Raw genomic sequence first — 13,354 nt, forward strand, 5'->3', positions numbered from 1 at the left:
ATGGAGGGGACACAGGTTTGATCCCTGCTCCGGGAAGATTCCCACATGCTGCAGAGCAACTAAGCCCGTGCGCCACCACTACTGAGCCTGCGCTCTAGAGCCCTCGAACCACAACTACTGAGCCCAAGTGCCACAATTACTGAAGCCTGAGCACCTAGAGCCTGTGCTCCACAACAAGAGAAGCCACTGCAATGAGCAGCCCCTGCTCACCGCAACTAGAGAAAGCCCGCGTGCGGCAACAAAAACCCAATGCAGCCAAAAATAAATAAATAAATTTATTTTTTTTAAAAAGTGAGGATAGTCAGTGGTCCATCAACTCGCGATACAGGATGCAGTTTCATCAGTCATCAGGGAAACGGAAATTAAGACCTCACACTGATGCCTCTATGTCCCACCAGAATGCCTAAAATGGAAGGCTGACAATACCATGTATTAGATAGATAAACAGACATATATGTGTGTAATGTTATATAATATATATCATAATTATATTATAGATCATATGACATATTATATATATTACATTAATATATTTGCACTTATATCTGTGTATGCAGATATATGGTGCATGCAGGTATATGTGTATGTCTATACTTATAAAATATTCTTTGGGCCCAATAGCGATGGCAGAGCCTGTGGTGCTGGACCAGGCCGTAAGGACATTAACCCTGTAGTGAATGGACCATAAGGACACATAATGGACCAATGGACCATAAGGTGCTCCAGAGGGACATAGGGATAAGGGCTCCAACCAACCCAGTTTTCTTGGGACTGTCCCATTTTAGCACTGAAAGTCCCACATTCCGAGAACCCCTGAACCCAGGCAAATGGGGAGGATTGCTCCCCTATTTTGGGGAGGAGATATTGACCAAACTCAGGAGTTTATTTGGATAGAACAGCTAGAACCTCCATACTGGTGTGTATACTGGACAAACTGTCAGCTTCAGCAATGTGGATTATCAACTCAGGTCTTCAGAGGAGGAAAACTGAGATGCAAACAAAGGAGACACACAGAAACACACGCCTTGCCCAGAGACACACAACTAGTGGTGAAAATAAAAAATATTTGGGCCATGGTTTCTTTGCCCATTGAAACCAATGTCCTCGACAGCCCTGCTACATGCACTTCAGAGTCTTAACAGGACTTTCACCGGGACACACAGACACAGCCCAGGGCCTCTCCAGCCTTTGAAAGTTACCGAGGACCCAGGGAGCCTGGTGGAGATTGGTTATATCAATTGCTATTTACTATATTCAAAGTTAAAACGGAGGCATTTTTAAAATATTTTAAAATATTTTTTAATTTATTAAAAATGTATTTTTTAATTTTTAAAATTTATTTATTTATTTATTTTTTGGCTGCGCTGGGTCGTCGTTGCTGCACGCGGGCTTTCTCTGGTTGTGGTGAGCAGGGGCTACTCTTTGTTGCAGTGCGCGGCTTCTCGTTGCGGTGGCTTCTCTTTGTTGCGGAGCACAGGCTCTAGGCGCCTGGGCTTCAGTAACAGTGGCATGTGGGCTCAGTAGTTGTGGCTCTCGGGCTCCAGAGCGCAGGCTCAGTAGTTGTGGCGCACTGGCTTAGTTGCTCCAGGGCATGTGGGATCTTCCTGGACCAGGGCTCGAAACTGTGTCCCCTGCATTGCCAGGGAAGTCCCAAAATATATTTTAAATACTGTATTTTTTTAAAAAAACCGAATGCTTTCCTTGAACACTCCAAAGCTGAGCTAGACCTCAGGGCTCTGCAGAAGATTGCTGGCAGGTCGGACCCTTCCAGAACATTCCCTGGCCAGGAACCTCAGGTCATCTCTCAGAGCCGCGGTCAGACACCCCCAGACTCCCACACATGTAACCCCTTTCCCTGCCTCCAGAACTCCCTGTTACCCCCAAAGGGACAGAGAGGGGAGAGTGGGTCGGAAATCAGGATACAGGCTCGGGATACATGTTTTTGAAATCAACCACGTTGGAACCCTCCTTACCCTTTAAATGTTTCCTTAACAGCCAGGGAGTGCGCATGCGCCCCTCTGCCCCCCGCCCCCCTGCTCTCTGGTCCTCCATCTCCTCATCTCCTCTGACGCCCTCCTGCGGCCACCCTGGCCCCTGGGTCTCCACACAGCCGGTCCTCTGACCCTGTCCTGGTCCCATTTAGCAAATGATCCAATCCTCTTAGGCCAGGCCGGCCTCAGCAGAGCAGGCAGAGAATTAGATCAGATTTGGGAGGGGGACAGTCATGTGACGGAGTGTGGGGGAGGGGAAGGGACAGACCGTCGGGACAGAATGAACACTCCTGCTTAGTGAAACCCCACGAGGAGGTGTGAGGCTTCTCATACACTGAGACCCCTAGGAAGAGACGGGGCTGGGGGTGGGGGGGACGGAGGGGGGGGGGCGCCGAGGGGCAGGGAGGGCACGTGGGAGCCGAGATGTCTTACTCCTCCTGCTGGGAAAGAGTTTTCCCACCTTTGGCTGTCACCTTGTGGTTACCGAAGAGCCTGACACTTCTGCCTGCGACTTCCGACCATCTCTCCTCTCTTTAGGGACCCTGTTTCCTCCTCTAGAATTATTCATTGTTGGCATGTGTGTTTTTATGGGACAGATGTTGGCAGCCTTTGGGCTGCCCTCAGGAGCGCCCCCAAGCCCTACCCCCATTCCCCCCCCAACCTTCACCTCCCTACCTCCCCGTCTGCAGGTTCCCCATCTGCAGAGAGCCCCAGGAATTCACAGATGCCACATACCATGTTCTTTCCAGAACCTTCTGAATAGGGCAGGGATGAGACATCAAGAGGAACTTGTGGAGGCAGAAAGCTGTCTGGTCAGGGAGCCACTGTTAGATTCAACTCTTCCCGGGCACTTGGCACTTTGCTGGGAATTTTCACAACTCCTCCCCCACCAGATTAGACCCCAGAGCTTGTTATGCCCGCGAGGTCCCTCCCTTCCAAGCTCTGACTTGTGACATCTTTTGCTGGATTCTTTGAGTAGCTACGTTCTATAAAGATACTTCAAACATGGAATTCTCGAATTCATTTCTGCTCCTATGTTTCTGGGAGCCCCTAGTTGCCTTTTCATCAACCAATCAATAGGTCACCTTGTTTTATGTGCGTTTCTGTTTAAAGACACTATATTTACCATATATTGTTTATTCTTTCACGTTGAACATGTGACCAGCAGCACTGTAATTCGTGCCTGAAGGAAGCTTATCTCGAACACATATTTTCTCTGTAAGACACATCACTGCCTTCTGGCAAGGAACAGAAGACAGCACTTCAGTACTATGCTTAGGGGCATTTTAAACAGTGAAATCACCAACAAAAAGCACAAAAATACCACACGACCCAGCAATTCCACTCCTAGGTATATATCCCAAAGAATTGAAAGCAGGGACTTGAACCAATATTTGTTCAAGCACTATTCACAATAGCCAAGAGATGGAAACAACCCAAGGGTCCATCAACAGATGAATGGAGAAACAAAATGTGGTGTATACATACATAATGGAATATTCTCCAGCCATAAAAAGGAATAAAGTTCCGACGCACACTACAACATGGCAGACCCGTGAAGACATTCTGCTTAGTGAAATGAGCCAGACACAGAAGGAAAAAATATTGTCCGATTCCACTTATAGGAGTTAATTAGAGTGGTCAAGTTCGTAGAGACACAAAGTAGAGCAAAGGTTACCAGGGGCTGGGGGGAGGGTGGAAAGGGAGGTTGTGTTTAAGGGGTACAGAGTTTCTGTTGGGGATGCTGAAAAGGTTTTAGGTATAAAGAGTGGTGATGGTTACACAATATCGTGAATGTAGTTACTGCCACTGAATTGTATACTTATGAATGGTTACAACGATATTAATATTATAAAATCTTACCACAGTTTTCAAAGCGCAAAAATACCCCCAAAATGCGGCCCCAAATAGACCTCGAAAAGGGCACCTGTTTATAGTATAAGAGCTGAAACGAGAAGGCAGAGTGTCCCTGTGTTCCAGGTCGGCTGCGAGCACACAAGGTTGGCCCCTCGAATTTTTCACAGCTCTGCACACGTCTGCAAATAACTAGAAAAGGAGTCTTCCTTTGGGTGTTACAAAGAAATTTTACCGAGTAGGCAAACTGGCAAATAGGGAATCTGCAAATAGACTATATTTCAAGAATGAAAGAAGAGGCAGAGAGCAACGTCTAGAGACCCAGAGAAGAACCCCAATGATGGAAAGACAGGTCAAGAAGTTCTAGAAGGCAGAGACCAAATCCCCTTCCCCCATCTTCTCTTCATCTCCCCAGCATTGTCTTCAAAGCCCAGCTTGCTCCTTTAGTGACGCCTCTCATTGCAGAGAGCGGGGGAGGTCTCGCCATCTGTGGGCATCTCCCAGGCAGGAGGCAGAGACGGATCAACCAAACGGGGAGGGCCAGATGCAGGGCTTGCCCGGGAAGCGGCTGCAGAGGAGATCAAGGAATTGATGGATAGGGAGAGAGCCATTGTTTCTGTTCTGATTGAATCAAAAATAAAAGAACTACTTTTTTCCTCTTAGCACATATTTTTACCGACTCCTTTCCCATCTCTGTCTCTTTAGCCCAAGGGGATTCTGGGCCGTAGACGACCCTCCCCATCCATCTGAATCTGGGAATCAGACGGCAGTCTGGGAAACTCAAGGAGGGACCCTCAGGAACTCCTGCTCCCTCAGCTGTCCCTGGATGGGCTCTGCCCTCTGGGTTTCCATCCAGCCCTGGAATGAATGAGGTCAGAAGAACAGAAGGCAAGGCATCCCCGTGGCCCCAGGCGGCATCTAGAGCCAGAAATTGTCCTTGTTTTCCTGCTTGCAAATGAAAAAATAATAATAGTTAAGCAGTAGGAAAGAGAGAAAATGAACATACATCATTCTCCACAGCCCCTGGGTAATTCATTTTTACTGGGTGTTTTGTTGCTGTTGTTAATGCAGGTATATTATGGATATATGTTGTGTGTGTGTGTGTGTGTGTGTGTGTGTGTGTGTGTGTATATATATATATATATTATGTGCTTATTGAATGTATACATTCTCAGAAATGAACAGTGTGTCTGAGACATTACTCCACGTCAAAAACTGCACACTCATCCAATCACACACCATTAGTCATCAACTTTGAGTTTTTCTCATTCTAGACTAGGAGATTCGGGAGAAAAAAAAACCTAACAAGAACTCTGTTCCGGACACATTTATTTTGGCAAAAAGATACACCAGGCAAAGAACGCAAAGACTACACTGAAAATCATCAATTGTTACTAAAGATTCCACCCCTCATTCCTTTTAGTTGTTAATTAGCATTCCACAGTCTGAAGTTACCAAGAATTACTTATTCTTTCTCTTATTCAAGGACACAGATTGATCCCATTAACTCAGCTGATTGGTAGTCCAAGAAAATATCAATATATTCGTGCATGTTCACAGTGGTCAAGAATTCTCCCAGCACAAATCTCTTTTTGATAAAAACCAAAGGGTACTACATTCATTCGCTCCTATTCAGTCTCACCAATTCGGTTTCCAAAATCTCCAAAAATCTTTTACCAACCTTCGTTCCATCAGCAGTGAGAGAAAGAGACATTCCCCATCCTATGTCCCAACCCATCTTGATCAATCTAGTAGGCAATAAAATCAGCATTGCATTCGTTTCTATATTTTCATTGATAGGTATTCACATAACAAAATTCACTCATTTAAAGTATGCAATTCAATGTTTCTTAGATTATTCACAGAGTTGTGCATCCATCACCATAATCCATTTTGGAACTTTTTCATAACCCCAGATAGAAACCCCATACCCATCACCAGTTAGTCCCAATTTTCCCCTCTCCCAAGTTCCTGGAAACCGCTAATCCACCTTCTGTCTCTATGGCTTTGTCTATGCTGGACATTTCCTATAAATGGAACCATACAGAGTGTGACCTTTTGTGCCTGGCTTCTTTCTATCGGCCTAATGTGTTCAAGGTTCATCCATGTTGCAGTGTGGATCGGTATTTTATTCCTTTTCATGGTTAAAAAATACTCCATGGTATGAACAAATGACATTTTGTTTATCCCTCCATCCATAGATGGACATTTCTGTTTAATTTCCACCTTCTGGCTCCTGTGAATAGTGCTGCCACGAACATTTCCATATTTATACATTTTCCTAAAATAGTATCAGTGAGTTTGTCCATCTAGTTATGCTTTTATTGGCCAAATAAATTGCCACGCTGCAAAATCTTTGAGGGCAGGGACCTTGCTTTTCTGGTCACTCCTGCTTTCCCAGCATATTTATGAGGCTTGATAGGGAAGAGTTGATGGATTATTACTATATCTAACACTACGTAGCAGTTAAAAACAATGAACTTGACCTTTAATAACAACATCTATATATTTTTATTTAACTTTGAATTTGACCTCCCATGTATTTCCAGCACCATGGCCTGTGGGCCTTGTCAGCTGTGCTCTCCCTTGACTTCCTGACCCCTGACTCCATGAAGGTCCTGCCAAAAGAGGATGGCATCACCCACTCAGGTGTCTGGACAGAACAGATGCACCACCAGTTTCTCCCTGGTGGTCTTTGGCTGAGGGTATTGGCAGCTATCACGAAATGTCTCCAACACCAGCCTACACTCCCAAAGCATGAGAAAGCCAGATTCCCCAGCCCCTCAGTTACCAATTCCTGGCATGGAGACTCTTCCTCAATCTTTGCCCATCTAAACATCACGATGTTCCATTTAATCTCCTTTAAGAAGTAGGGAGAAGGTGGCCTCGAGTCACATCATATAGACCAAGGACATTACTAGATTCTCCCCTGTCAACAGCAGCACCATCGACTGTCTTGGTGACCAATGTATTCCCAACTGCCCAAGAAGCAGAAAAGATGTCCAATTACGGCTGAATGTTGCCAAAAAGGCGCAGAGTAAATGGCAGGATGCCCCCGTGAGCAACAGAAAGTGACGTAAATCAAATCACATGATCTCTTTGCTTTGTTTCATGTTGTATTTGATCACCTATTTAATTGTCATCTCCCACTGATGATAATAAAAGCCCCCTGGGGATGAGCATCATAAGCTGTGTCCCCCCCTGACCCCAGGAGGCCCTGGCACAAGCCAGGAGTTCAGTCTGATGTTTAGCCCCAGGTCTAGGCAGCCAGGAGAGGCAGAAAGCTGGGCTCCTGAGACCCAAGATCCTGAGTCAAACAGGCAAACCAGACCCAGTTCACTCATCCCAAAAGGGAAAAGGGCAGGACCCAGGCTGTCTTAACACAGAGGGTTATTAGCAGCTCCCAGGAAAGGCACAGCGAGTAGTAGCTGCTCAATTAAAAAAGGGATTAATCAATGATTGCATCTCCTGCAAGGGAGTGAGTCTGAGGGTGGGGCAAGAGAGGGTGGGTTCCAGGACCCTTAGGGTGTGTCCAGGTGGGCACAGCATAAAGCTGGGATGTAAGCCCCAGGCCCTGTGAGCAGAGCCTCAAATGCAGACAGCAGAGCAGCAGTGAGGAGGAAGCGAGAACCCAAGTCTCTCATGGGTGAGTCTGGGCCACCAAGAGGGGTCTGAGCCGGCGGTGGGGTTGGGCAGGGGGTGTCCTAGGGCCAAGGCTGGGAGGCCTCCTGGGCATCCAGAGAAGGGCCCAGCTGTCTGTGAGCGCTTCTTGCGCTGTGCTGTGGGGAGGGCGTCGCGGAGTCTGGGGAATGGAATTACATTATTGGGGCGAGGTGAGCAGAGAGCCTGGCACGCAGTGGTCCCCTGTAAACGTGAGGGTGGCTCCGGCCCTTGGATGGGAGAGGGGGGGCCCTGAGGAGCCTCTCCTGCTTGCCTTCCCAGGCTGGGGGCCCTGGAATACTCCAGGAGCTGTGAGCAGGCCCATTTCAAAGCTGTGTTCACTGAGGCCCAGAGAGGTGCAGGGGCTGGGGCTGAAGTACGGAGAGCCTGAGTCTGACCAAGAACATCTGGTCGCGATGCCGCAGGCTTCTCCACGCGCTGCCTGCCGCCCTCAGGCCTGAGCCCCTCGGCTGCTCACAAGGGCCTGGCGCAGGTAGGGAGAGGGTGCCAGGCGGGCTGGGGACTGTTGCTGGGGCTCCTGTGACCCTGCTTCCCCCTTGGCCAGGCCCCACACGGAGCTCAGGACCCCCAAAGAGGCAGCGGCAGGCGCGCACGGTGTACACCAAAGAGCAACTGGACGTGCTCAAGGAATACTTCCAGAAGAATAAGTACCCCGGCTACCAGGACCGCCTGCACCTGGCGGCCAGGCTCAACCTAGAGGAGCACAAACTGCAGGTCTGACGCGCCCCCCACCAGGCCCCGCCCTTCCCCGCCCCCTACCAGACGCGCTCCCACCTCGCCGCTTATCAAGTGCCCTGCCTCTGGGCCACCTTTCTGCCCTCTCCGCTCTGCAGGAGGGGATCAGCCAGGCCAAAGGGGTCTGGTGCTGCCCTGGGTCGCGCAGCAAGCAAGGGGTCTCCGGGTGCCGACCCAGGGCTGGACCCCGAGTCCGCCTCAACCCTGTGCCATACAAGCCCTCCAACCCCACCCGGCCGGGACTGACGCGCCCCGTGGTCTCCCCGTGCCCAGACCTCCGGGCCTCTGAACCCGCGGACCCTCTCGGGCAGACCCTTTCCTGGCCCCCAGGCCCCTTGGTGCCCAAGCCCTGCCCCTCCTGCCCTCTGCACCCCTCCTGCCCTCTGCACCCCTCCCCGGCGGCCTCCTGAACCCCAGGGGCCTCTAATTGTGTCTGCGGGGCCGAGGGAGAGGGGAGGCCGGCTTCTCCCCCGGGCGGGGCAGCCTCATACCCGGGGCAGAGGCGAGTGCACGCAGCCCCTCGCCTCTTACACCTCCTCCCGGTCCCGTCTCCCCAGATGTGGTTCAAGAACCGCCGGGCCCAACGCTCCCGGCTGGAACGACTGGCCAAGGGCCGAAGCCACAGGGCCCGCGATGCTCCCACGGACCCCGGAGCCCCCGGCGCCCCCGGCCCCGCGCCTGCCCCTGTCCTTGCTGCTGCCGCCGCTGCAGCTGCCGGCCCCGCATTCCCAGACGGCCCGGGATTCCGCAGTCCGCCTCCGCGCAGCCCCGCGGGAATGCTCCCAGCGCCAGAGCCCAGCATCTCCAGCCAAGGCCAGGCCATGTGGGCCCCGGCACAAGGCGCCCAGGCGCCCGTCCAGGTTGCTTCAGCCCCGGCCCCGGCCCCAGTCTGGCCTCTGGACCCCTACGCCCCCAACTTTGGCCCGGATCCTTTTCCAATTCCAGATTTTACAGTGGTATTCTCACCCCAAGACCCCTCCCCCGGATCCCCCTCTCCCTTGATGTCTGGGTCCCGAAAGAGAGATGAGTGTGTGGATGAGGACGACTTAGACCCCAAGCGGTTACTGAGCTTATAGGGTCATCTGTCCCCGCAAAGCCCTGCAGACCCCGCGGGGCCAGAGGGGACTAGGGCGTTGGGGGCCTGCGCTTGGCGCCCACGCGGTGCAGGAAGATGCGGCTGCCTGGGGTTCACTGCTGGTTACCCTCCGCAGCGTGACTGCACCTCTCTCGATCCAGCCTGGGGAGGGGACATTTTTGTGTCACCGGTCGCGCAGCTCTGAATGTCCCCGCCCCCGCCCCGTTATTCGGGGCGCCCGTGGGCGTTTCTGTCAATGCCTAAGTGAGCCGTGGAATTGCTGCTCGCGGTGTGTGTTCCGGTATCGCGGGCGCTGCCGGAGAACTTCCTATGCGACCTGGACCAATAGCATTAGCTCAGCGCTCCAGCCCAGCCTGTCGGACGTTTAGGATTTGAGACTTTTTAATGTTTGCTGATCTGCCGTCCTGTGGCTTCTTTGTAGTTTTAATATTGATGTCTCCAATGATGGAGAAGTTAAGTAAGCTCGTCTCACGTGTTAATCGGACACTAGGAATACTTGTAAATTGTCCTTTTCCCCCCATTTTTCTTAATTTGGTTGAATTTATGTGTCTATCCCTTTTGGTGGCTAAAGTGTTGCAAACATTTTTCCGATGTGCATTTTTTCTATAAGTAGAATTTCTTTATTTTAATGTTGTGTATTTCAGTGCCTCTCATCATCTTTTGTGATGAACCAGTGTTTTTCTTTCCTTTCCATCAGTGGCAAGCTGATATGCTGTAAAGCAATAAATTTATTTTTTTTTTAATTTTTTTTTATTTTTTAAATATTTATTTATTTATTTTTTGGCTGTGTTGGGTCTTCGTTTCTGTGTGAGGGCTTTCTCTAGTTGCGGCGAGCGGGGGCCACTCTTCATCGCGGTGCGCGGGCCTCTCACTGTCGCCGCCTCTCTTGTTGCGGAGCACAGGCTCCAGACGCGCAGGCTCAGTAGTTGTGGCTCACGGGCCCAGTTGCTCCGCGGCATGTGGGATCTTCCCAGACCAGGGCTCGAACCCGTGTTCTCTGCATTGGCAGGCAGATTCTCAACCACTGCGCCACCAGGGAAGCCCAATAAATTTATTTTTTAAAAATTTAAAATGATTTTCACAAGATATGCCCCCATTTTCAGGTTGATATAAAAGTTTATAAAAGCTGAAGTTCAAGGTCTACTTGCCTTGTCACAAACTGAAAACGGTTTACAGATAACATCAGTCTGAGATCCCCAGCCTACTGTTTTCAATATAGCTCAGGGGTTTGCGAGGGGTGGGGGTGGGGTGGAGTTGCTCTTTTCCCTTCTGGCGTTAATGCTTTTTCTTTTCTCTTGTTTAAGACATTTCATTATCACATGGTTATAAAGATATTGTCTTCTTCTCTAAAATCTTTACAGTTTTAACTCCCATATTTAGGTCTTAAAACATCTAGAATTGGGCTTCCCTGGTGGTGCAGTAGTTGAGAGTCCGCCTGCCAATGCAAGGGACACGGGTTCGAGCCCTGGTCTGGGAAGATCCCACATGCCGCGGAGCGACTAGGCCCGTGAGCCGCAACTACTGAGCCTGCGCGTCTGGAGCCTGTGCTCCGCAACAAGAGAGGCGGCAACAGTGAGAGGCCCACACACCGCGAAGAAGAGTGGCCCCCGCTCGCCGCAACTAGAGAAAGCCCTCACACAGAAACGAAGACCCAACACAGCCAAAAATAAATAAACAAATTTATTAAAAAAAAAAAAAATCTAGAATTGATTGTGGATGTATAGCGTGAGACAGGGATTTCTTTTTGGTTTTGCCTCATGGATTTCCAATGGTCAGTTTATGGAGAGGCTGGGTAATTTGTCATAAATCAAGGGTCCAATCATAGATAGATAGATATCTACAAAGTCTTTATTTGGGGTCCATGGTCTTTATAACCTTGCACCAATTTCATGTTCCCTCTGTCTCCAGTTTCCCTGCTGCTGTCTGTGGCCATCCTGACCCCTGGGTCTCCCCACAGCCAGTTTTCTGGCCCCGTCCTGGTCCCATTTAGCAAATGCTCCAATCCTCTTAGGCCAGGCCGGCCTCAGCAAAATATAGTGAGAATTAACAGGGATTTAGAGGTCCACATGACAGGCTGTGGTTTGGGGGTGGAGAGACAATTGCCAGGATAGAATGAGACCCTTTGTGCTTATCAGAGAGACCCGGTAGGAATGGAGACAGAAAAAACACAAAGACCCCTCCAGGAGACTGAGGGGCAGAGAAGGAGACAGATCAGAGGCAGAGAGGGGAGACACAGCAGGGCAGAGAGGGGGAGATGCGGGCGGGGCAGAAAGGAGAGGAAACTGAGGCAGCCGAGTCTTGCTTTCAAAACCCAAACTGGCAAGGTCCCCCCAGCCTGTGTCACTCTCCATGTGACAGCTGCTGCCCTTTGTGCTCTAATACCCTTACAAAAGGTCCTTTAAGGCCAGCAGCCTAATCCCTTGCCTACAGGAGGTCACACCAAATATCAGAGCACTCAAGTGCCTTTCTGAGAAGACCTCAGGCATCTGAGCTGAGCGTGAACTAGGCTGCCCAGCCGGAGACCACAGCCCTTAACCCCTCTGCTCTCTTGAGTTTTACCAAGTCTATCTGCTTCTTGGACCATTCAGAGAGAGCCATGTGGACAGCTGGACATCCGTGACGCTTTGGGTAACAACCACCTGGGGGCGGGTGTGAATTACACGGAGTGTGCCATTTACACACTGGGCACGGAGCCTGAGATACAAGAAGCGCTGAGGAAATGGGCAGTCTTACTATTCTGCCATGTCAACAACTACCCACCCCCACCTCCAACTCTTCCCTCCTCTGACTCACCCATCTTCCACCTCTCTGCCCTGCGGAGACCCATGCTTCCCCTTTCCTCTCCCTCTCTGGTCTCCCTCCCTCCCCCTCAGTCCCTGGGCTTCTCCCCAGCAGGTTTCTTTGGCCTTGACCTAGTCTAACTCACCACGTGCCCCAACCTCTTAGGCCAGGCCAGGCCAGCACCTGCAGAATCTCAGCATGGTCAGAGGAGAGCTGAAGGGGACATGGGACATATTGGCAGATGATGCCCAAACCTTTCTCAAACCCCCACTCACATCTTCTCATGCTTCCTTGGTGGCCATGAGACTTAACATTTCAGCAGTTGGTGCTGTCAGGATCTCTGGAATGCCCTTCCCAACATAAGTCCCGGGGAGATGCTCTCAGGAAGAAAAGATGAAGCTGCAGAATCTCCTCTCCCTGATTTATCTGCTATGACCTGAGCAGTGGATGGAACATGTTGTTGATATTCAGAGACATACGTGGTTGCATTTGCATTTTTAATCAAAACTTCATTACACTTATCTCCAAACTCAATAAGTTGTGTACATTAAATATATACAGTTTTTGTATGTCCATAAAAGAGGTTTATGAGGAGTTGATGGAGTACTAGTTCTTTGCACAATGACTAGCACATAACACTTGAAACTCCAGACAATGTTTCTTCTGTCTCTCGGTTCCTCCATCCCTCTCTTTCTCACACCCTCTTCATTTATATTTTATCTTATTTTATTTTTTAAATATGCATCCAGGACTTCCCTGGTGGTGCAGTGGTTAAGAATCCGCCTGCCAATGCAGGGAACATGGGTTCAAGCCCTGGTCCGGGAAGACCCCACATGACTCGGAGCAACTAAACCCGTGCGCCACAACTACTGAGCCTGCGCACCTAGAGACCATGCTCCACAAGAGAAGCCACTGAAATGAGAAGCCCGGGCACCGCAACGAAGCCCCCGCTCACCACAACTAGAGAAAGCCTGCGCGCAGCAACGAAGACCCAATGGAGCCAAAAATAAATTAAATCTTAAAAATAAATAAATAAAATAAAATAGAATAAATATGTATCCAGTGACCATGCAAATACTGCTAACCATCACAGCCAGGGAGCATGTCCCTTCCCCCTCCCTCTGTCCCCCCCTCCCCCCACCCCCCATCACTCACTCCTCTCTTCCCCACTGTCTCTCCGTCTCCCTATTCCTTTACCGCCCTCCTGTGGCCATCC

At 50.1% G+C, this 13,354-nt stretch overlaps 1 protein-coding gene across 1 annotated transcript; it reads left to right on the top strand.

Annotated features, from left to right (window-relative positions):
* The first annotated feature begins 623 nt into the window (after window positions 1–623).
* Window positions 624–9,337, top strand: LOC132353955 (tetrapeptide repeat homeobox protein 2-like). The gene is made up of 5 exons (XM_059905458.1): window positions 624–653; window positions 6,395–6,494; window positions 8,071–8,240; window positions 8,360–8,599; window positions 8,819–9,337. Exons 1-5 carry the CDS (start codon window positions 624–626, stop codon window positions 9,335–9,337), a joined length of 1,059 nt encoding a protein of 352 aa, XP_059761441.1.
* The last annotated feature ends 4,017 nt before the right edge of the window (window positions 9,338–13,354 follow it).

Source organism: Balaenoptera ricei, chromosome 19, assembly GCF_028023285.1.
Source record: "Balaenoptera ricei isolate mBalRic1 chromosome 19, mBalRic1.hap2, whole genome shotgun sequence".
Classification (NCBI taxonomy): Eukaryota; Metazoa; Chordata; class Mammalia; order Artiodactyla; family Balaenopteridae; genus Balaenoptera; species Balaenoptera ricei.

Coding starts and splice junctions, on each gene's coding strand:
- LOC132353955 (XM_059905458.1), top strand. CDS start 624: ATGGCAGAGCCTGTGGTGCTGGACCAGGCC. Junction 654..6,394: donor CTGTGGTGCTGGACCAGGCC/GTAAGGACATTA, acceptor ATGTATTTCCAG/CACCATGGCCTGTGGGCCTT. Junction 8,241..8,359: donor TAGAGGAGCACAAACTGCAG/GTCTGACGCGCC, acceptor TCCGCTCTGCAG/GAGGGGATCAGCCAGGCCAA.